Source organism: Rousettus aegyptiacus, unplaced genomic scaffold (genome assembly GCF_014176215.1).
Source record: "Rousettus aegyptiacus isolate mRouAeg1 unplaced genomic scaffold, mRouAeg1.p scaffold_m13_p_4, whole genome shotgun sequence".
In the NCBI taxonomy this organism is placed as follows: Eukaryota; Metazoa; Chordata; class Mammalia; order Chiroptera; family Pteropodidae; genus Rousettus; species Rousettus aegyptiacus.
Window position 1 is genome coordinate 111,787,667 of NW_023416307.1, and position 24,354 is coordinate 111,812,020.

Sequence of the window (24,354 nt, forward strand, 5' to 3'; positions counted from 1 at the left end):
GTAGGCCTTCAACTTCAATGCCCCTAGTTCATCTTATGTCCTAAAGAAAGTCTCTAGTGAACATTACTGATGTCTGAGGATACTTGATCCTCTCCTTGAAAATAGGGACACTAATATTTCCTCCAAATAATCCTAAGGATATGGTCAGAACAATGTCAAATGGGGTAGATTTGACTGGGCCGTGCAGCAAAATGCTTAGGAGCTCAGGCTCAGTCAAAGAGATTCAAGTTTAAATCTTCTGCCACCTACTGGCTCTGACATCATGTCGTCTCATGGAGACTGTTGTTATATGTAAAATGAGAATAATAGATTTGCCTTTTGGGGCTGTTGAGAGGATTAGATAAGATAATGTATGTATAAGCATGAATACTGTGCTGTTTTTAAAAAATACATTTATTGTGAGTTATTATCCATTGTCTTTTACCCATTTTTCCATGGAGTATTATTGTGTGTTTAGTATTTACTTTCACTGTGTAATTTCTATTCAGCATAGCAGGTGCTGAATAAATTCTAGTCAGTAATATCATGCTGCACCAATAGTCGGTAACAGTTCAACAGAGCAAGTGACTCCTGAATGTCCAGCCCAGTACTATCTGGGAGAATAGAAAACTGCCTGAGCCTAGGCCCTTACTAAGAATGAGCTACAGGTTTCTGTGGAGGCCGACCTGGTGTTCCAGCACCGTCTGGAGATTTGTAAGAACTTATAGGCAACCAAGCCAAGAAAAGTGGGAGGGGCCTTAGTTAAGAAGGAAATACTGAGTGAAGGCACAGAACTCTAAATCAGCAGACTGTGTAAGTGAATTGTAAGCTAGCATTGGAGTTGTAATATTTGTTCGGCTAGTCACCAAAACTCTCAGAACCTGTTTCCTTATCTGTAAAAAATAAGTAACGATATCTACCAACTAACCAAGATGTTTAGATTCAGTCAGGTAACATTTATTAAGTACTTGCTTGGCACATCAATTGGCACAAAGTGTTCAGTAAGTGTTTGTCACCATATCCATTGTTTTAATTTAAAAATACCTTATAATCATTAACAGTGTCAAACCAAGAATAACACAGTCCTTGGTCGCTAGCCTGAGAAGGAGGGTGCCACGATTCATAAACTACTGTTTCAGGCTTAAGAGTTTTAAGACAATGAGCCCAGGGCTGGCTTCGCAGTTCCAGTCAAGCGCTAGCGTGACGTCGCCAAGTCCGCGCAGAGGCAGAGGAGGACCCGCGCAGAGCCGGGCTCCCAGGGTCACGTGGGCCCCGGCCCCGCCCGGGCCGAGCTCGTCCCCTGCGGATGCGGCAGTGCTGGCGGGGGCTGCGCCTGCGCGGAGCCGAGCGCGCTCTGCGGCTCGGTCCGCGGTGAAGGCGGCGCGAATAGCAAGGGGGTAGCGAATGGCTCTTCGGGGCCTGGCCCACTCGGGGCCCAGCTCCCGCGGGCCGTCAGAAGAGGCGGTGGCGGCGGCCGAAGAGCGCAGGGCACCGGTCGTGGTGGCGGCGGGAGCCGTGCGGGAGGACGATGAAGAGGACGACGGCCGCGGCCGGGGCCTGCTGCGCTGGGACGGCTTCTCGGCTTGGCTGCATTGCGTGTGTGTGGTGGGCTTCGACCTGGAGCTGGGCCAAGCCGTGGAGGTGAGGCCCGGCCGCAGCGTTGTCCTCGCGCCCAGTCCCGGACCCCGCTCAGGGGCGGCCCCAGCAGAGTGTGTGGCCCGCAGGGCTGGCTGGCCTGGACCTCGCCCGCTGCGCATCCGGGCGTGGCCGGCCGCCCCTCCGCCCCTCCGCCCCTCCGCCTATCCGCCTGGGCAGCGGTCCATCGGCAGTTCATGTGGGAGGATCTTGGGCTGCGGCTAGGGGTGAAAAGTTCTCTCAAGGCCCCTCCTAAATACTTGTTGATGTTCGTTTTTTTTTTTTTTTTTTTTTCTTTTTTTAACCGGTGTCACAGGAATAACTAAAATGGTTAGTGGCACCCGGAGGAGGCCACAGGCAGGATGTTTGGGGCTTTATCAAGAAGCGAACATGCTCCTGACATATGGCGAAATATAAGAACCCAGCCTCACACAACCAACTTTCTAGAGCCAGGGGTCGTTTTGGTCATTCACAGTAGGAACTCTTAGAGCATTCCACTCAGCCTGAACCACAATGCTCAGCATGCATTTTTTCTTATTCCTCTTCTTGTTCCTCATGTATGTTATTTCTTGATGTTGCTTCTGAGACAGTTAGTCTTAAAGCCAATATCAAAATGCACACGGGGAAAATTGTTTGCTTGTGAAACTCAAATTTTCCGTCTTTATAGCGCCTTTTTGAAAGGCCTTCTATCTTATTTGTTTTGACATTGTTTAGGGTACTCTTATGTAGCATAAGAGATTGACTGATTTTATGTGTCCAAGAAAAACGTAATCATTAGGAGGATACATGTTTAGAAGATTTTTTTTTTTTTGATAGTGATGGCAGATTTTAATGAACCATCTCATTCTGACGTTAGTGGCATGAGTTGGCTATGAAAATTGGTGAGGGAGGTTTTTCTTGATGCGAAGCACTGCTTTTGTATTCAACCTGTCTTTGTGTTTTATCATTAGGCAGTTCAATACACATTAAGTTTTCATGAATATCTAGGCTTATGCTGGTTGCTGGGCATACAAATACGAATGATATGCTCTAACCTGTTACTTGCAGATAGAGACTACATGTAGGAGAGAACCAGGAGTTAATCACAGTAGCAGGGCTAAATGCAGTGCCTGACACATAGTGGTGTTCAGTAAATACTAATTAGAATGAGTGATTACATGGATAATTCTTTATCTTAGATAGGAACAACAGTTCCCAAGGAATTTGAGGAAGTGATTTAAATGCCATCTATTGCTTACATTGACAATTAACCTGAAGTTAAATGTGTAGCTAAATACAATTTAACCAGAAAGCATAGGCTTGGGTTGTTGTATTCGATTGCCTTTTTACATAGCTAAAGTAGATCCTTAATGACTCTCATCATTTGGGATACTCTTTGTAACGCGAGTATTTTTTTTGACCAAATAAACAATACTTAGCATAATTAAGGTGCTGCAAAAAATGTAGATCATTAAAGGATTTATTTTCAATTTTGTTTCCCATAGTATATGGTACTGTACAGAGTTTTCTTTAGGTCAGTTCTTAATTTTTTTGTACCCTTAAAAAAATATAAACTATGAACTCTTTATTAGAAAAATGCTTTCTGATACAAAATTATGTTTTTGCTTCCATCAACTTTTGGGGGTTATCTGTGGACCTTATAGTCTATTGTCCCCTGATTGTCACTTATTTTAGAAGGTATAAGATGTAGGTGGGGAATATTTCCTACTAAAGGATCCAAAGGTAGATGAACACATTAAGATGGCAACACAAATTTTGTCTTGTTTCCTTGAGAAATGTAGAATATTGCATTTTGTCACTTTTAAAATGAAGGAAAAGGAACACAAATTAGTAATTGATATAACAAAATAGTTGAAAAATATATTTCACTAGTGTATTACTGCCATATTTAGGCCAAAAATGGACAGGAGGGGTGACTATAATGGGACAAGAAGGTGAGTGTAGAATTGTGTTAGAGAAGTGACATAGTAGCTCCAGCCCTACTTATTATAATGCACAACCATGGGGTCTCAAACCAGAAATTAATGGAAGAATAGGTAAAAACTAAGTTTGGACAATAATATCCTGGAACCTACCTGTGTTATCAAAAATGCAGTTATTGAATCTTAGGCTTGAGAGACTTAAGATTTTAGACAAGTGTATAAACACTGCCACTTATTTAAGCTGAAATCCCTACTAAAGAGACTATAGAATATTGATCAAGAATTTAGACTCTAGAGCTGGACTGCCTAGGTTTCAATCTATGGGACTCGGATACATTACTTAGCTTCTTTGTGCCACGTGTTCCTCCTGTGTAACCAGATAACAGTATATGTGTCATGGTATTGTGAGAAATGGTAAGTTAATATTGGTGAAGCATTTGGGCACAGTGCTTGGGACCCAGTAAGACCAGTGTAAGTTTGTATTTGGGAAGCATTGAGATTCCCTTTTTCATTTTCAGTGAGTGGGGAGAACCCTTAGCTTTTGCTTTGTGAAGATAAGGCCTTTGGATCTTAGTTTTCTTACTGGTAAAATGAAGTGGAGTAACTAGAATCAGTACTTCTTTTTTTAAGTGGGGGAACTTTTTTCCCCTGTGTAAATAAAAATCTAATGAGGTACCTCAGTAGCTTAATCTGGTTGAAATGGGACCTGTACGTGTATATATTTGGTTATAAACAACAGAAACTAAGCTATAGCTCAAGCAGAAAAGGGGAGCTTGCTGTAAGGCCATAGAGGTGTTTTCAGATATCAAAGGTACAAATCTAGTGGAGTTTCAGAAAATGGCTAGAGCCTAGAACCAGAGAAGCTTCCTGTTTATGCTCTTGTTTTATGGATTTTGTTCATTCTTCATACTCCCTGCAAACTGACTTTCTCTGCTTCTGTGGTCTTTATGGTGAAGTTGCCCTTTTCAGCTACTCTGATGAAGAGTGTGTCACTCTTAATTCCAAACTCCAGAGGAAGGTACTCAGGCCTGGTCTGAGAGTCTTATATACTCTGATATAATCTGCCCAGGACCTGATTGGGGATTGGTCTCTATTGCATCAAAAGTCTGTTTGGGGCACTGTCCTTGGTAAGGGAACAGTTAAGGGAGTCTTTTGAGCTGGAAGAAACTGCAAAAGGTGAGGTGTGCTTAGCTTTTTTTTTTTTTTACCCCCTGAGGTGTCCCTGAAGCATCATCACAGAATTCAAATGTCCTCTGGAACAAGATTTGAAATTCCCTGGAATTTATACACTCTATGTCACTTCTAGGTCTGAAATTACCTGATTATATAGTAAGCTTTACTTATCTGAATCCAGAATTGCCTCATTTATTCAATTTTTTCCCCTGAGTGGGTAATAATACGCTCATTGTTGAAAACTTGGCAAGAAAGAAAATTATAAGCACTAGAAGACATCACTCATAATTATACTAAAAAAACAGCTTCTGTTAATTAATATTTTGCATTTTTGTTAATGTTTTTTTCTTTATATAATTTCGTATCTGTCAAGGATTAATTTGTTATTAACAGAAACTGTCTCAAATAAATTTAAGTCAAGAGAGTGATTATAAGGAAGGAGTCTCTTGGACCCAGTTTCGGGAAGCAGCAATAAACCTCATGGGACTTGGAAAGCCCCAGGCTTTTCCCTTTGTCTCTTTGGAGCTGTGGTCTTTTGTCCCTGCTTTGTTTTGCACCTCTGTTCCTTCTCTATGCTGAGGATGGTTTCCTCTGCAAGCATCTCAGTATCAACCCCCTACTCCCACACTTTTGTATTTTGGAACAAGACTGGAGTGTAATTCAAATATTGGACTCTCTCTCTGCATGGGTCAGGTACTCACTTTTGCTTAGTTAGCTGTGGTCAGGAGACAGGGTTTCAGTAACAGTAGTGGCCACTTAGGCTCACCCCTGCAAGAGAAAAGATGGGACACTTCTAGAACATGAGCTGGGCAGCAGTCCCCCAAACAAGTCTACTGTAAGAGGCTGCTTTTATGGATAAACATTATCAAACAATTGCCAGATCATTAAAGATTCTTCATAGATATAATTTTATAGACCATAATTTATTTAACCATTTCCCTTCATTTTGATATTTAGTAGTTTCCTTCCTCGCCCCCCTCCAGTGTAGAGATTTATTTGCTGCCTGTGGACTCATCTTAGAGATGTTTTGCATTTTTGATTTTTGCATTTTTGAGAGCCTCTAAATCATGTGAACTCATAGAATGTCATAGGAGGTTGATATTTTTATAACTTGAGGTGCCTCCTGAACCTGTCTGGTCTTAACGTTTTATAAGAATAGAGGCATCATTGGTGGGTTCCCCCTCTTGAAGACTATGACCAATCAACTTTTTGGACAGAATTTTAATCTGGTGAAAGAGTGCAATCTCTGGGATTTTGAACATTTGTTAATTGTCTCATTATTAGTCAGTTTCTTCAATTCTCTGCGTTTCATTTTCCTCAACTATTAAATGGGAAAGTAATATCTTGAGAGTGTTGTTGTAGGTACTGAGATAATGCATTTAAGAATTAATACCTGTCATTTAATGCATGCTCAATATGTTAGTGTGGTACTGTTCTTGGCTATTCTCTCATTGTGTCTTGCCTTAAATCGATTTTTTAAAAAATACACATCTTTTGATGTGAATCACATGTAGTTAAAGCACTTAATGGGAATCCAGTTTATTAGATTTCATTTTGCTGATGATCTGTGACATAGCCTATTTGTACATACGTATTTGTTTTCTACTTTTTGCTGAGAAGAATTTCATAGATAAATTATCTATAAAAAGTAGGGCAACTTATCATTAATATGTTGCGTGAATCAGATTTCATTCAGATTACTGATCTTCCCCCCACCCCCTGTCCCCACTTAAAAAAAAAAAAATTGAAGATAAAGCTCTGCTCTGGGATGAAGACAGATTTTTATACTGTTTTTAAAAGAGCAGTTAGCAAAATCAACTCTTTTCTTTCCCACTTCTGCTTTTTTAAGTCACTGTCCATTCCCCCTTATCCCCTAGCAGGGCAGAGGCCAGAGTAGTCACCAGTTTCCTTTATCTTAACAAAGTTTCTGTTTATTTTTCTGAGAAGGATAAAGGCAGTGTGTGAAGGGTTGTTTCTTTTTTTTTTTTTTTTTTTCTCTCTTAAACTGGGTAATTGATAGCCTCAATATTTGATTTTCAGCAAGTTTACTATTTTAATCAAAATGGATGTTATGGGTAATTATTTGTTGCTGTACTGTCTCATTAAGCCATCTATTCAGCAGATATTTATTGGGCGACTACTATATCCAAATACCGGTATGCTCTGGAGATAAAGCCTTGATCATCTCTCCCTCAATTAAGTTTATAATCTAGCAGGGAAGGTAGGTCATTAACACTGAGTATTTTGATAGAAGGATTTTCAGGATATTAATGACCTTTAAATTTCCTTGTGAACTAGTAGTACTTCTTAGTAGCTTGATGTAGTTCTGTGATTTGAGACTTAAAGCCTCAATGTCCTCCTGAGTTTCTTAGGCTCCTAGGTTTTACAAAGGCTTCTAATCTCTGATTCTGTTATGAAATTATATTATCTCAATCTGGAGATAATCTGGGACATTCTCTTGTCCAGTTAGTCCTTTCACAAGTACTGTATGTTTTAGTATTTACCATGAAGCATGATGTAAAACATGGACAGTTGTATTTAAACTTCATTCCTTTTTGAGAGAAATGCTTCACTGTCCATTCTGTGTTCAAACTGATTTAAGTTTTCCAGTAGCGTAATTTAGTTTAGATCTTGAATGAGGCCAGGCTGTCCTAATATTGTGATGTCAGGCCATTTTTTCCACTTTTAAAATAAGGAAATATTTTTATTGAATTATAACACACATATAGAAAAGCACACAAATCCTCAGTCTGTAGTTTGGTGAATTTTCATAAAGTGAACCTTGCATGTCACTGCCATAAAAAAAACTATTATCATTGCCCCAGAAATTTGTTACCCTCTTTCAGTTATGACCCATTCCCCTCTCCCCGCAGCCCCTGGCAACCATTCATCTATTTTCTGTCTCTAGAGATTCTCCTGTTCTGTACATTTCATATGAATGGAATCATATAGCATATGGCCATTTATGTCTGGCTTTTTTGACTTAGTGTAATATTTTCAAGGTTCATCCAAATTGTTGTTTCTATTAGTACTTCACTCCTTTTTATAGTTGAATTTTTTTCATTATATGGATATATTAGATCACATTTTTATTCATTTATCATTTGATAGAAATACGCATTGTTTCCACTTTTTGGCTATTATGAATAATGCTGCTATGAACATTCATTTACAAGTTCTTGTATGAACATATGTTTTCGTTTCTCTCGAATGTATACATAGGAGTGAAACTGCTGGGTCATATGGTAACCCTACATCTACTAAACCATTTTCTAGTGTGGCTGCATTTTCATGTTTCCATCAATAATGTATGAGGGTTCTAATTTCTCCACTTGTTATTGTCTGTCCTTTTGATTATAGCCATCCTAGTAGGTATGAGGTGGTATCTTATAGCTTTATTTGCATTTCCCTAATGACTAATGATGTTGAGTGTCTTTTCATGTGCTTATTGGCTATTTGTATATCTTTTTTGGAGAAATGTCTAATCAAATACTTTGCCCATGAAAAAATTGGGTTACTTGACTTTTTATTGTTGAAATGTAAGTGTCCTTTATATTCTGTATATTAGACTTTATCAGATATATGATTTGCAGATATTTTCTCCCTTTCTGAAAGATGTCTTCACTTTCTGGGTGATGTTCTTTGAAGCACAGAAGTTTTACATTTTGATGAAGTCCAGCTTATTTATGTTTTCTTTGGTTGCTTATGTGCTTTTGGTATCATATCTAAGAAACCATTGCCTAAGCCACAGTCATAAAGATTTATTTCTATGTTTTATTCTAAGAGTCTTATGCTTTTACCTTACACGGAGGTCTTTGATTCACTTTGGGCTACTTTTTGTATAGAATATGTAGTAGAGGTGTTACTCTTTTAAAACCTTATTTCGAGATTATTTTAGACTTATAGTTACTGCAAAAGTAATTGATTCAGCTTCCTCTAAAGTTAACATGTTACATAAACATAGTATAATAATCAAAACTAAGATTATAATATTAGTATGGTACTATTTACTAAACAACAGAGTTTGTGTGGATTTCACCAGTTTTTCTACTAATGTCCTTTTTGGGTTTAAGTATCCATTCCAAGTTCCTACATTGTATATAGCTATCAATATCTCCATAGTTCTTTTCAGTCTGTGGAAGTTCCTCAGTCTTTTCTTGTATTTCATGACCTTGACACTTTGGAAGAATACTGGTCAGATATTTTGTAGGATGTCTCTTAATTTGGTTTTGTTCTGATGTGTTTTCATGATTAGTCTGAGATTATATGTTATTGGGAAGAATACCCTACGTGCGATGATTTATCTTCTTAAGGTTATGACGATGTTTGTATGTGAGTTAATGTTTATGTGGATCAAGGCAGGTGTTTCTGGGGAAGTGTAGTCTCTTCCAGGCCTGAGACACTAGGTGGGGTTGTGCAGTGGAGATAGGCATGAATCAACATGGCAACTGTCAGGCACCCATTCACACATAACTGGGACGCATGGTAGGCATGATTTTTTTCCCACATCCAAGTGATACTAGCAGCAAGTTAACTGTTATTCCTAATTTTCCTTTTCCTGGGATCGTGATTATTTCTATACTGAGGTGGGAATGTTAGGGTATGCAAGGGTGAGTGGAAGATAGACATACTTTTGAAAAAAATAGCCCCATTTAGAACATGATACTGTTTTCCAGTATATATATTATTTTTCTGAGGCACATTTTTTCTTATCAGATCGTGATGTGAAATATATATATTATGTCATCATTTTTAGGACTTTAATAATTATATCAAATAAAACTTTTTTTTTTGGTTTATTACCTGGCTACCTCCCCCTTATTTGTTATAACGTGGGAGATTTAACAGAGGTAACAGAACCAGGCTCATCTTCGTTGATGCTCTCTGTTCCCTTTTGATGCCTCAAAGAATGCCAGTGACCTAGGAGACAGAGATGCCTGAACTTGAGCTGTGGGGAGAGGAAACTTCAAGTGAGAGGTGTCTCCAGGTCCTGGGGCCAATCCACAGTTTATTTCCATATAGGTGTCAGGAACTGACTGACTAAACTAATAGTAATTGTCTAAATTAGTATTTAACTTTTTTTTCCCCACAAGATAAAATATATGTAGAAAATAATTCTGGTAACTCTTGCAATTTGTGTAGTTCAAGATACTTGGCAGTGGTTACTTTTCTTTTGTTTTTGTTTTTGTTTTTTTTTTTAAATAGAGAGTTTAATTGAATTTTTAAAATTAAGTATGAGTTTTTCTGATGTTTTTAATCTTAAGTGAAGTAGACGTTTGGATAGCTATAGCATATAAATATACATTGTTTCTTTTAAAATATCATATCTATTCCAAAATAAAACACTAGGTAGTCCTAACAGAATATATTAAAATAAAATATCAGAATACCGCTTGCCAGTCTAGTACAGTTTCTAAAAGGCAGACTTGATAGGTTATGTAGTTCTTATATCCTTTTAGCTTACTTAAATATATATAGCATATATAAGCTTCCTAAATACACACACACACACACACACACACACACACACGCACACACACATGTTATATATAGTTAAGGTACTCATATATATTGGTAAAACATACCAGCATTTTTTTCTGTATTGTCATGCTGATATTTTAAACCATAGGAAACCAAAGTCCACAGGGAACCACTGTGGTGTCTTTATGTAACGAAAAACAAAACTTTGCATATTTGCTTTTGAATTGATGTTTTAATAGCAGAAAATAAAAATCCGAAGGGAATTTACATAAAACTGATTTTAGAGTCTAAGATTAAGCTATTAGAGACCATTAAACTTACCAATATGTTTTAGACCGGCAAACTCCAGGGTAATTTAGCTGTAATGAGATTTTCATAAAATATGGCTAGATAGGTTATAAGCTTGTCATTTCTACTTTAAAGGGGACAAGATAAAATGATCTCAAGGTGAAGCAAGGGAGATGTATGTACATATAAATAAGAATTACATATTAAATACTGAGTTGTTGAATGGAATTAATTTGAGGGTATATCCACTGATCAAAGAAATGTTTTGTTTTTTTTTTTAATTTTTAAGGCGAGGCAACCCTTGGTTGACCTCACAGATTGCAAGGACTTTGTCAGTTTACAATCTCTTATTTTATTTTATTTTTTTACGCCTACAGCATCTGGTCTTCCTCGGTGATCTCTCATTTAAGTACTAACGAGGCCCGACCCTGCTTAGGCTTCCAAGATCAGATAGGATCAAGCTTGTTCAGGGTGGCATGGCCGTAGATGAAGAAATGTTTTTTTAATATCTACTATGCACCAGAGACTATTCTAGGTGTGAAGATAAAGTGGTGAACAAAACAGACCAGGTCCTTGCCTTCATGAATTGTGGAGACAGAGGTTGAGTCAGGTTGGCTAGAATGTGGATTACATATCAGAGTAAACAGAATACGCTTTGGCATCATTCTCTATTCCAGGAATGGTGGGTGGTTTTCATGTAACATAGCTCTGTAGACCCTCCCCATAGACCTGGACTGAGAAGGATTATATGTCACATACTAGCTGGGAGGAAAGAAGGGCTACAATTATATGTTAATAATCACTACTACAGGTGGAGTGAGAAATGATGGCTTATATACTTTGGAATCAGATCTAAATTCAAGTACTAGCTCTGGCACTTACTAGACGAATAAGTTTTGGAAGAATTATTTGACTACTGTGAATTTATCCCGTCTTCTGTAAAGATGGAACGAGTTGACAGTTGTGAAAATTAAGAACTTCAGAAGATGCTCATTAGGTATTCTCCATATCTTTTTTCTTACCGTAGTTTTCTTACATGTAAAATGTGGATACCACTGCTAGCCTTGTCTCTAATGAGAACTAAATAGTGAAATAAATATGTACATTCACTTTAATATGGTTTATAATGTAATATTACTATAATTTCTGGAAAGGGAAGATTTTCAGGTTCTTGGGCAGCTCTAGGGACTGGAAGACCTCTCCGATTCTTCCAGAAGTGGGAAGTCATGGATCCCAACATGAGCAACCCAACATTAACATAATTTAGCTACTCTTCCTGTTTTCTCTCCTTTTTGTTGTCAGTGCTAACCTGCTGATCCTAATCCCATCTCTTCTTCACATGCCCAAAAGGATCTGGATAGGCCCACTTGAGCACTGCTACTCTTTTGGGTAGTATTTTCACACTTAGCCATGTCTAGGCAGTTAGTTTATTGGCCTGTAAAGCGGGTGCCCTTGGATCTGGTGTTTACTAGTGCTCTTCCCATGATAGTTGTTCTGGCCGAGTTTTTCTTTCTTTTCTGGGGTGGTGGGGCAGGAGTTGCCCTCAGAAGGTGGCTATGATCATTGCAGACACAACCCACCAATCTAGGAAAATGCAATGACTATTTAAAGGGATTGGAGGGAATTGGGGTAGGCTTTATGGTGGGAGATGGCATTTGAGATTTCTTAAACTGCAGATAGTTATTTTTTCCTTTCCATTTCTCTTTTATAAGAAGTTAGTGATTTGTACTACCTCTTAAAATCAAGTGAAAATTATTATTGCTCAAAGTAGTAGATCACCTAATAGATCAAGTTCTCTTTAAGTTTTAGGCTTACAAATAAAAGACTCAATAAGCTTTGAATTATTGATAATTTAGTTGATAAATTATTCTTGATCACTCAAGATTTCACTAATCCCTTAGAGATAACTTTGAATTAGAAAGATTTTTTTTCTTCCTAATGTAAATCCCACTCAATTGTCCCAGCTTTTCACGTGTTTTATTAAAGATTATGAACATTTCTTAAAGCTGTTTGACCACAGCCAACTAGTATTTTAGAAGTACCTACTAATGTCTATAAGATACACTCAATGTATTTGTCTAACAAAATTTAACTCTTTTTCTTCCAGGTAATTTATCCTCAACATTCCAAACTTACTGATAAAGAAGTAAGTAAAAATATTTCTCTGTATAGTCTACTGTTATATTTCTGTTTGTTTTTATTGGTGTGTGTGTGTGTCAGCATATATAGCTTTTGTTTTCTTTTTCAGAAAACCAATATTTGCTATTTGTCTTTTCCAGATTCAAATTCAGGTAACTATTTTTCATGTGGTGTTTCTGTTTAATTTTATACTGAGAATACTGAATATACTCTTAAGACATGAAAATTGATTGAATAGCATATTAGAATAAACTCAGTTTCAGCCTAACAGGTCAGTGATTTAGATTCCTAGTTTTTGATGTCTTGTCATGTCTTGTTGATTTTAGTTGGTTTGACTTTTAGCTGTTAGTTGTAATGAGGTAAAACATCAAGGAGCAAAAAACTGTTGAGATAGTGAAGAGATTGAAAATCAATGACATGGGTATTTTGGGAGATTTATAGCAAGTCATTTATGTTTAGTTTAGGATTTGAGAGCTTGCAAAGAACTCTGTAAAAGCAGTGAGTTAAATAAAAGCAAATCTGGTTATGAAGCATGGCCATCAATTATTTTCAATAATTTATATGAATTTGTATATATAAAGCACTTGGAATAGTGCTTGGTGTACAGAAAACACCTTATAAGTGTTTGCTATTATTTTAAACTTGGTTCTACTGATCTGTTTCAAGCTTACCCTTTGTGTGGTCCTAATTGTTGAAATCTTTCAGATTACCTCTTCTATTTCATTTTTAAAACAGCTTTTCAGGCTTATAGTAACCAGAACATTCAGCTTCTTAGACCACACACAGTTGGAACCCTATGGAGCGAAGACATTCCAGTTTCTTTTTCTTTTGTGGTTACTTCTAATATTCTGTTAATTTAGTTTAGTTAAGCTGATTTGGGAGATTTGACTTTTTAATTTTTTAAAGCATTTTTTTTCCTTTCCTTATAAATGCTTCCAGAGTTTTTCCCTATATATTTGGAACTCAGTTTTCATGATGTAGGTAAAAAAGTGATATCATAATTAAAAAAAAAAAGAAAGAAAGAAAGAAAGAAAGATGCCTTTGAGAGTTCCCAGTATGGCATTTGTTCTAACCTAGAATTGTTGGAATCTTTTAATGTTTGGCCTATTAATGAAATAATGATAGATCTTATAGCATCTCTCCTCATTCCAGTTAACATTTTCCTTACACAGTTCACACATGCAGTTCTGAATGTAGTGCGTTTTGGATTGTATTTTCAGGACTCCGGGTAAGTTGAGTTGTACGGATTGCAGGATGGAAAGATTTTAAGTGATTGGAGTCCCAGTAGATTCTACTGCACATTCATCTCTTTCAGATCATAAATGGTTTTTATTGCTCTCTTTCTGTTTTACATCTCTACATGACCATCAAGGCTAAGAAGTTAATTTTATGGTATTTGGCTAGCCTTTTTCATTTCAAGTTTTGTAATTAGTCTCTATGCATCATTTTCTTGTTTGAAGTTAAACTCAAGTGTAAATCTGTGTAATAAGAATTTGTTCAGTATTTTAGGCATTTGAGTGACCTACAGGTTTTTTGTAATAACTTTTTTATAAGCTGCATATCAAATGAGTGATTAATTTTATTTGAAGTATGGCCGTTACTTAGAAGTAAAATTGACAAAAGATCTTAAAAACAGACACTTAGCCTTCTTAACAGATGAGTATTAAAGAGACTATGAGTTTTATATGTATTTGAGATCACTATTCTCAGTTGTGATTATCCAAACAGTTATGTGTTTTATTCAGTGGAAGCTGGGATTACTGTGCCAACTTTGAAATTTTAATTTTTCCAGAAATAGCTTTTATTGTTGTAGAAGGAAATTTAAGCACAGTAGTACAGTCTTTAGGAAAGAATATTAATCCAGGTTTTTTTTTTCCATGGAACACACTTATAAAAAGTAAAGCAACATTTCAACTCTGTGGTGTGCTGTACAGATTCAGAAAAATGCTTTTGAGATTCCCAATGGAATGATATGTCAATCCTCCACCTCTTCCACCTGCCACTTCTGCAATACACCTTAGATCCTGTGACTTTAGAAAAACATTTTGTTCAATTTGTTTTTAGGTTTCATTTTCTTGTTTCGTTTGAAAGGCTTTTATCTCTAGTAGCCCAAGTTTAAAGTGTACCTTCTCATTGATAAATATTTGTCAGATTTTTTTCTCCTTGTTGTTTACCACTAATGTCATCTGGATGTAGGTGTTCCTGAGGCTTAAGGGTGCCCAAGGACTATAATCACTATATTTTAAACATGTCCAGAGAAAAAACATTAGTAGAGTTTCAAGTAATGATGAATCCAAGGGAAGGATTAATCCTTGCTCTGAATAGATTAGATGTGCAGACAATATTTGTAAGTAGCATGGACACCATCATGTATGTTATCCTTCCCATTGCTGAAATCAGTACTATCTGTGTGGAAAGGCCATTTGGCTTTTTAAAATTTTTCCAATCTTGTGAACCAAAGCTTTTATAAAATACAGTTTAAATGAATTATTAGAAAAATGAAGAGAGAAAAAACCAAGAAACGCAAAGTAGAAGTCCATAGTTGTCATGGCAAATTCAGATTACTTCCAGAGTTCCTCAATTTAGATATTTATTTCATCATGGATCAATAACAAGATTGTGGACTGGCATCAGTTTATGGGCTACATTTTGAGGATCCTGTGCTATTGTACAAATCGTTTTCAAAGTTGTACCCTTGAGGAAAAATATTTAAGTTTTTTTTTTTCTCAAATCTCTTAAATGATATTTTTAGTACAGGAAGGTAGCCTTTGTTTACTTTAAAATTTGCAATCCTGGTATAATTGACAGATGTAAAAGAAGCTTGCAAAAAACTCTGTGTCCTTGATAATTTTAAAATGGGAAGAGAATTCTTCCTGGCATGCACCACGTGACATCCACATAGGAGGAGCCGTGAGTGAAAGGACTGGCTCCTTACTTGAGTAAACTGTATTGCAGAAACCAGTGAGTTTACTCTGTGATCTGAGGGGTGTTTTTCAGGACTTTTGTTTTTTGAGTGAAGAAAAGAAGCTTTTGAGCCCTCTAATTGGCAATAAAGTTACATTTTTAAAAAAGTTTTATTGTGATACAGTTCATCCAGGTCAAGTATACAATTCAATGATTTTTAGTATATTCATGGAAGTAGGCATCTATCATCACAATCAACTTTAGAAAATATCCATCACCCAAAAAGAAACTCCATACTTCATTTCCTCACTAAATTCTCACCCCCACCCTAGGCAACCACCTGTCTACTTTCTATCTCTATGGATTTACCCTGTTTGGAATATTTCATATAAGTGGAAGTGGTTTGACTTGAAAGAATCAGTATGTAGTAATGGTCAAGAGCACCAGCTCCAGGGTTAGACTTCCTGCTCTGCCATTTAGCAGATGTATTTCTTTGGATGATTACATAATCTTTCCGTGCCTTGGTTTACACCTCATGAACAGGAATAATTGTGGGACCTACATGAGAAGCATGAAGACTAAATGAGTTAATATTTCGAAAGCATTTAGAATAATGCCTGGCACAGAGTAAGCACTCAATGAACATTAGTGCTCAATTCATGTATTTGAAGGGAAAAACATTTTCTAAAGTAGTGACAAAATAATGATGATCATTTTGACCCAGGATTTTATTTGATTTCTGTTATAAAAACTTAGTTATTTGGAAAAGATGGTAGGGGAAGGTTATAGAATTTTTTTTTTTTTTATTTAAAGAGTGTTGGATTATTAGTTCTATTTTCTAAGCTAGTTAAGACTGTTAGACTAATTAAAATGGAACTTTTTGTAAAGCCATGGGGTCTTACTGAGCAGATTTGCTATTTCCTTAACACTGGCTACTTATCGTGGAAAAGAGTTTATATTGTTCTTGATCAAGAACTCATGTTAAGGTGTGTTTTTCTTAGAAAACTGTCATTTAATCTTGAAATTTGTATAAATTAATCTTTATACTTTGGTTAGTATAAAGTAAAAAATCATTTCCATTAAAACATTTTCCCATTTTTATCTTAGTAATCAGAAACTGATACACATAGCATAATTTATAGGTCTTTTGGAGTTTCGTAGGTCTTTAGTTTTCTTGGTGAATATATTGGGTAAAGTGCTTAATGCTTAGAAATCAGTACAATTGTAGGCCAATTGTGGAGTTTTATTTTAGAATCATTCAATATAACTTCTGGAAGTGACTTTAGTGATTATCTTATGATATCCCTCACTTTTGTTAGCAAGGAAATTGAGAACCTTAGATTAAGTGACTTCTAGAAGGCTAATTATTGACAGACCTAAGACTAGATCCCATTGACTGGGGCTTCTTTTTCTTCAGATCATAACTTTTTCCTCATGATCACACTCATTTAACCATCTTTCACATGTAATCATTGTGTTGCTTATGTTGTACTGCAGTCTTATATAGACAAATGAATGGGTCATACTAACAACATAGATTTATTTTTAATGAGGTCGTAGAGTACCAGAATTGTCTTTACTTCTTAGGTATCATTTTCTGCAAGGCAAGTGTGAAAAATCTGGTTGCCAATCTCTAATGCCTCTATTCCTATTACAATGGTGAAGTCAGGATGGAGAACAAGGCGCTCTACAAAGCCAGATAAGGAGTTAATATTTCTTTCATTAACTTTTCCTGTGCAAAGGGACAGACCTCTGAAACAGACCTCTGAAATGTAATATAGGAACCATTTACCTCAGTTCACAAGGACAATATGGTTTAAGCCTTTTGACCTGATGAACTAGTTTCCTGACCAATTCTGTACAGCTTATGCATGGAGCTGGTTACTGGGAAGTTTTCACAGCATGTCCATGATTTGGGAATGGAGCCAGGTGGGTAGGGATTTAAGGCTATGGAAGCTTTGTTACTTCACTTCCACAAAGCTCAGCATTCCTTAGATTTTCCAGATGCTATAATATCTCTTTTTAAAATCCATTGCATTTTCCTGCTTTTTCTTACTGTGTCAGAATTAGTGTGTACTTCTTGGTGGATTTTTTTCTTTCTTTTTTGAAAGATTTAAATGTCTTAAAAAAAAAAAAACAACAACGAACCAAAGTCTGTAAATTTGTTGAACTAAAACAATGATAGAAATAGTTTCCGTTTTCTCGGGTTTCACATTTTTTCCTTATTTTTAAACTATCTGCTTTAAAGAATAAACTGAATTGACCGGCCTTCCAGTTCCCTTTATTTCTTCCTTCCACCACCAAAGAAACATTAGTTTCTATAACTGCATTTAGGCATACATACTGAATTGCTTTTTAAAAACCTTAAATGTATTATCAAGTTTTTACTTCCTTTGAGGACTTCATGTGTTAAATTAGTATAATACTTCTGTGGATAATAATATGAAATAATAAAATCTTGAGCACATTTCATAGCTTATTCTAAATATTCTAAATATAGTAACCAGGAAGAATTTGAGTGACAAGCTACTTCATTTGTCTTTTACTTTTTAGAATATTTACATTTTTGTAATTATTGCTTGACAGTTTAGGTAAAATTTACGTGCTTGAAGAAGTTTGCTGAAGGGATTAAAGTTTTAAAACTATTTTTAATTAACCCATTTCCCATTTGCCCCAAGAATACTCACTGGCAGCACTTGGCAGCTGCAGCATTTACCCCCAAATAACTCACAGATTACGGTCCTAACCTTACCCCTAAAGTCTGCCACAAAATATCTTGCTTTTACTCTTTTCTCATCACTCTAAATATATCAATAGTCTTTGGAAACAAATGACATCATTCTGTGTATAGCATTCTGTTTTTGGTAGTGGTATTCACATTTACAAAATATAGTGATTCTTGATCGCTAAAAATGTCAAATCCTAGAAAACATTTCTACACATGAAGTTAACATTGTTTTCGAACAATTGTTAGCCAAAGATTCATTTGATGAATTAGATTTATGTATACATTTCTGTTACATTAGGATTAGAAACAAGTTCTGTTTAGAAATTACTCCAAGGACAGTTTTTGTATTTTATTTTCACGTTGAAAACCAGTCAAATTTGCTTCAGCCTCAAAGAGCATGTTTATGTAGAATTAAATTAACACTGGCAGCAAGCTGCACCTTTTTTTTTCTAAACTGAAAATGGGTTAAAATGGTTAAAATAGTCAGTTACTTGGACTCTGAGTCTGTTATTTATTTATTTTTTAAGTCTCATTGTGAAATGTAAAACACATACAAGGTCAAGAAATAGAACTTTGCCAGTACCTCAGAAGCCCCTCATGTCCCCTCCCTAACAGTTTCCCTTCCCCTCCAAATGTAACCACACCCTGATTCTTATAGTAATAAGTTAATTGCTTTTCTTTATAGTTTTATCCCTAACTATATATCCCTAAACACTATAGTTTAGTTTTGCCTGCTTTTTAAAAAAAATTGTAAAAATGGATTTGGCTTTTTGTGCTCATTATTATGCTTATGAGTCAACATTACATGCAGACAGTTTTTAAAAATTTTAACTACATGGGGAAAATGGAATAGGAAAAATAATAGAAGGATTTAGGAGTTAAGGTGAATGTTTTGCTAATGGCTTTACCTCTAACCAGCTTTGAGCCAGTCACTTGAACTCTCAAGATCTCCTTTTTCTTCTCTAAACCATGATAGAATGAGTTTAAATGATGGATAGGACCCCTACAGCTCTAACATTTGATGAAACTGGATAAATAAGTGTTACACTGTGCTATCTTTAATTTCTTTCATTTTTGTTTTTATTAGGTTGTCTTGGAGATACCCAGTTTTGTTTTAGATTTCGACAGTCTTCTGGGAGGAGGGTGTCACTGCACTGTCTCCTGGATCAATTTGACAAAGATTTACCAGTTTACTTAAAGGTTGGAAAAGTAGTAATAGAAGAATATCCATGGAGAAGAAACTTTAGAATTCAGTTAATTACTCAGTTACCTCTTATAGCATTCAGAACTGTTGCTGTTGTTTTGTTTTTATATTATTCTACTGGATTTCCTGAGTCTGATTCATAAAGGTTTAGTATGTGAGTGAAAGAGACTTTATAAAGTTACTGTTCTTGTAACACATTATAATACTATTGTGAATTATAGAAATTGATTAGAGTGCTGAGGTGATTTTCTTTCATTTGTTAATAACTGTTTAGATGTGGAGGTAGGGTGGTACTATGCCAGTAAATATCACCCAGAGTTGAAGAATCCCTGTGGTAATCTCTACCTACTTTATGATAGAATTATAGTTGTCTCTTTTTGATTTTTTAATGAGCTTTGTTTATTAAAAATAATTTTAATAAATCAGATGACTTCAGAGTGTAGGTTTTTGTTTGGTACTGCACACTTATATCCCTAACTGCCTGAAGAGCATTTCCATCAGCACATCCAATATGAACTTGACAGTTTGCCTAAAATCAACATTTACAGTTCACATCCCTGGTTCTGACCTATTTGGTAATGACAGGAACCCTCTCCCAGTTAGCAATGATATTACTTTAGAAATGTCTCTTATAGCCATCTACTTCTTTCCATGACCTTTGCTATCACTATTAACATATTCTTTAACTGATGATAATAATTACTATTTATTAGAGCTTTTTACATTTCGGGCACTGTATCAATAATCCTGTATTACCTCATTAGTCCTCCCTATAGTGTTCTGAGAGCATTCCTTTTACAGATAAAGGAATTGAGGGCTAGTGAGGATTAGAAAATTGCTCAAAGCTATCCTTTTTTTTTTTTTTTTTTACAATGCAGTTATTTTACAGTGTTGCCAGCCAAACTATACATATATCATATAAAAATAAATAAAATTTAAAACCTGTTGTTTTATGAATAAAGAGCTAATGATAGTACTATTTCTTTGTCCTCAATTTTTGGCGTTTAGCTTTCCAGTTTCCATCTTCATCTCTTTTCTGTACAAGTGCCATATTTTAACCCAAACGACCTTGCTTTTTCCTGGGATAGCTTGTTTTTTCTGTCTCTGTGTTTTTTCTCAAACTCTTAGTCCTCTAAACCCAGAATATCTTTATCTTTGTTTAAATCATATCTATCTTCCAATGTCCACTTCAAAACCAACCACCTCCAGGAAATCTTTACTGATCCCAATAGACAGAGGTAATCTTTTCCCCCTTGGCCTCTTTGTAACTGTACTTTCTTTATAATACCTTCCCTCCTATTCCATAATGGTCATTTTTGTACTTTTCTTATCCTTCTTAGTTTCTTATCTCCATAAGGAACTGCCTTATGAATCTTTTCATCTTCCCTAACACAATACCTTGCTCAAAGTATGTGTTTGATAAGTATTTGTTAAAAGAATAATAGATAAGGAACTAGGCCAAAGTTTATTCCATTAGGATGTTAAAACAAAAAATTTTTCGGAATGTAATTACCTTTCAAATTGTATGTTGATAAACATTCCGGTGTTTCATTATTTTGGAGTAATATGTAGGATTCAGATTGGTATTTAACCCCTTTTATTTTGTCTCTTGAAATTTTACATTAGGATACCTCATTTTGTTAAGACTGACCCCTAATACAAAATCATAGGCAAAATTTTTTTAAAAACTAAATAACGTTGGGGAAAACAAAATTTGATTTTTTCCTGACACCCCTTAACTAGTACAGATATGAATAAAGAACATAAGCAGAGTAAGCTATAGGAGGAAAATATAACTTTAGTATTTTAGTTACCATTATTTTATCTTTGGACAAGTTATCAGGTTATTGTCTGTTACTGTCATTATTATTGTTAATGTTGTTGGAAAAGCATAACTTGCTCTTCGTGTATACCTCATAACTCAGTTCGGGTTTATAGAGGAACGTGATGTTTAATAATAAATATATATATTTAATTTGTCACTTCTTTCATAGAAGGATCCTGCTTATTTTTATGGATATGTGTATTTCCGACAAGTTCGAGATAAAACTCTAAAAAGAGGCTACTTTCAGAAGGTAATTTTATATACTAATAGAAAAAAAATATTTTTAAATTATGGTTAGAAAAATAGAAACTGTTTGAATGAACAGTCTTTAAAGTCTTTGATATTTTATCTTTAAACATACTAGAATTTATCAGTTATCTTCGTTCTTTTTAGATTATAAACACCTGTTCCTAGATGTTTTTTTTTGTATTATAGACATCCGTTCCTAGATTTTCAACTGCTATTTTATTTTGCCTTTCTGCTATCCCTGTAGTAGATTCCTGACAATAAGTTATAGTTGTTTTTGAAACTGTTAAAAGCCAGAAGAATCTGCTTAATTTTTACATTTTAGAATAAGGGAAAAAATAAATTTTAATATAGTTACAACTAATTCAAGTCTGTATTAACTTTTTGAAGAATCAGTAAATACATGTTAGCAACATCTTAGTTGTTACTGTTTTTACTCCAAATATACAACCTTTTACCTTCTTTAAAAAAAAAAAAATTAGTTGTTTCAGATTTAATCCTAGCTAGTAGGGACCCACCTTCACCTTTCATAACCAGAATGTGCCTTGACCAGTAATTAATTCTGGATACAAAGGTAAAAAGTAGTTTTCAAGAAAAATAGATTTTTAAAAATTAGCAAAATCTATATCTAAAGTGATCAAATTGTAAATTCAATTTCTAAGCATGTAGCAATGACCATTGAACTCTAAAATATTAGTCATAGGTCTTAGTTTGAAAAAGCATCACAGTTTGCTCTTTCCTTATTAGAAGAGTTCATTTAGCTAAATCCTGATATTGCTTTGCTAACAACAGTTGTAGCTAGGGTTTGGGAATTATCTATGACACTAGTCTGTTTATTGGAAATTCTTTTTCCTGGAGAGCAGAAAAATCTGTGACTATGCCTTTATGATATTAAAATGTAGTAATAAGGTTAAACTTTCTGCCTTCTGCAACTGTAGTATTGTTTCCTTTTTACCATCCACTGTAAAAGCCTTTTTATTTCAGAATCCACACATTTGCTGAATTTAGCTTGTTAGTAATTGATTATGTAAGAAATGACAAATTGTAATCATTAGGAAAATTTTAAAAATTGTTTCTTTTTTCCATCCAGTCTTTGGTTTTGATCAGCAAACTACCTTATATTCATTTTTTTCACACTGTGCTCAAACAGATAGCACCAGAGTATTTTGAAAAGAGCGAACCTTATTTGGAAGCAGGTAAGTTAAATATTGTGTAAGTTAGGTACCTCTATGAAAGAGCTTTAAAAATTTTACTGGAAATGATCTGATAAAAACGAAGTTGACCTAAAAAATTAGTTAAGAATTTTAAGGGCTATATGGTGGGAGAGAAATGTAAAACTATTCTTCTGGCATCTTTATCTAGAAACACCAAAGACTGTATCTTTTTATCTCCTTTTGCAACATAGATGATGCCTATTTATTAGGATAATAATACCCAAATATTGAGTTGACAGTTCTAATACTCAGAGTACTTACTATTAAACAGAAATCTTATGTCACTCAATATAGAAAAGGCCTCGCCAGGTGGTGTGCTTTCATAGCTAATTTTAGTAGTAATAAGTGAATATGAAAACTCTATACCAATTATTTTGTTGCTTTAAAAAAATTTATTAACCGATTTATGTCATAAAACCTAAGTGTATTTCCGGTGAAATGTGAGATACTTTCACTACTTACTTTTCTTTTACCTTAGATCTTCCATCCTTCTCAGTATATTTTTCTTGCTCTGTAGAAAATAGAAAGTAGCAAATAGAATTTTAATTTCTAATGTCTATTTTTCATGTTTTAATAGTTCCACTTATACCAAGGAAATACTTTATTGTGTTTTTCAGCTTGTAATGATGTTGATCAGTGGCCTGCTCCAGTGCCAGGAAAAACATTACATCTTCCTATTATGGGGGTGGTAATGAAGGTAATAGCTTATATTTAATTTGTCTCCTTTTTTAAAGATCTCTAAGTTCACACATGAATTTTACTTTTTAACCTCCTGATAACATTCAGTCTTATTATTGCTTTCACTTGTTTTTCTTTGATATGAGGAGTTATGGAAATACTACAATTCATACAACTGCACAGAACCATTAGTCGCACAACTCCAGGGGCCACCAGTCCCTTTCATCCTATGGAGTTTGCATGAGGGGGCCATTCTTATATAATACATGTGAATGTAAACGCCACCTAGAATTCTGCTACTCCATGACCCTCCAGTGATGTATTCCCAAGTATTGCAGAATACTTGTAGAATGGAGTATGAATTACTAAAAATTAAAAGAAATTAGGAAAGCCATTGGTTCTTAGTCTTAATAAATGATCTTAACATGTCAGACTACACATGTCCATACAGTATTGTTCTCTATTAAGTTTTCTTTCTTTCATTAAAAAAATGAATTAGCATTTTGCTCTCAGGCTTTGTATGAATGTACTCTAAGTGCTTTTGCAATTAATTTTCAAGTTGGACTTATTTTTGGCAGTGCTTTCTCTTTAGATGTGCTATTTCTGTGGGAACTGTTCTGTTTTTTCCTTGGGAAATCATCAAAAGTAGTACTCATAGCTCTGGGTTCAGAGTTCTCATAGTTTCCTGTGAGTTTTATCCCATAGTTTGGCAAGCCTGAGAGGGTGTGTTTGGGTGTGTGTATATTAACAAAGCAAAGATTGGAACAACAAACAGGAAGTGGTATGAAGTTGATGTCTTTTTTGTTTTTCAGCACATTTACTTCTCATTGGGTTAGTTATTTTGATGTGTATGGGAGTGTGGAGACTTAGTTCACTTACTTTTTGCTGTGACTGAAAATAAATATGACTTTAGTTTTTTAATCTGACAAATATTTATG

The 24,354-nt window shown here is 35.2% G+C and overlaps 1 protein-coding gene across 5 annotated transcripts in view; it reads left to right on the forward strand.

Annotated features, from left to right (window-relative positions):
• Positions 1-1,303: 1,303 nt before the first annotated feature.
• Positions 1,304-24,354, forward strand: part of DENND6A (DENN domain containing 6A) — a 45,092-nt gene continuing 22,041 nt past the window's right edge. Inside the window, exons 1-7 of one of the 5 annotated variants that reach the window (XM_016131670.2) lie at positions 1,304-1,620; positions 12,586-12,624; positions 12,727-12,769; positions 19,337-19,449; positions 21,448-21,528; positions 22,615-22,720; positions 23,356-23,435. In XM_016131670.2, coding sequence (XP_015987156.1) covers positions 1,384-1,620; positions 12,586-12,624; positions 12,727-12,769; positions 19,337-19,449; positions 21,448-21,528; positions 22,615-22,720; positions 23,356-23,435 — 699 coding nt within the window. In that variant the 5' untranslated portion in view covers positions 1,304-1,383. The remainder of the gene's footprint in view (positions 1,621-12,585; positions 12,625-12,726; positions 12,770-19,336; positions 19,450-21,447; positions 21,529-22,614; positions 22,721-23,355; positions 23,436-24,354) is intronic. The other 4 variants (XM_016131669.2, XM_016131668.2, XM_016131671.2 and 1 more) reach the window with 4 other exon arrangements.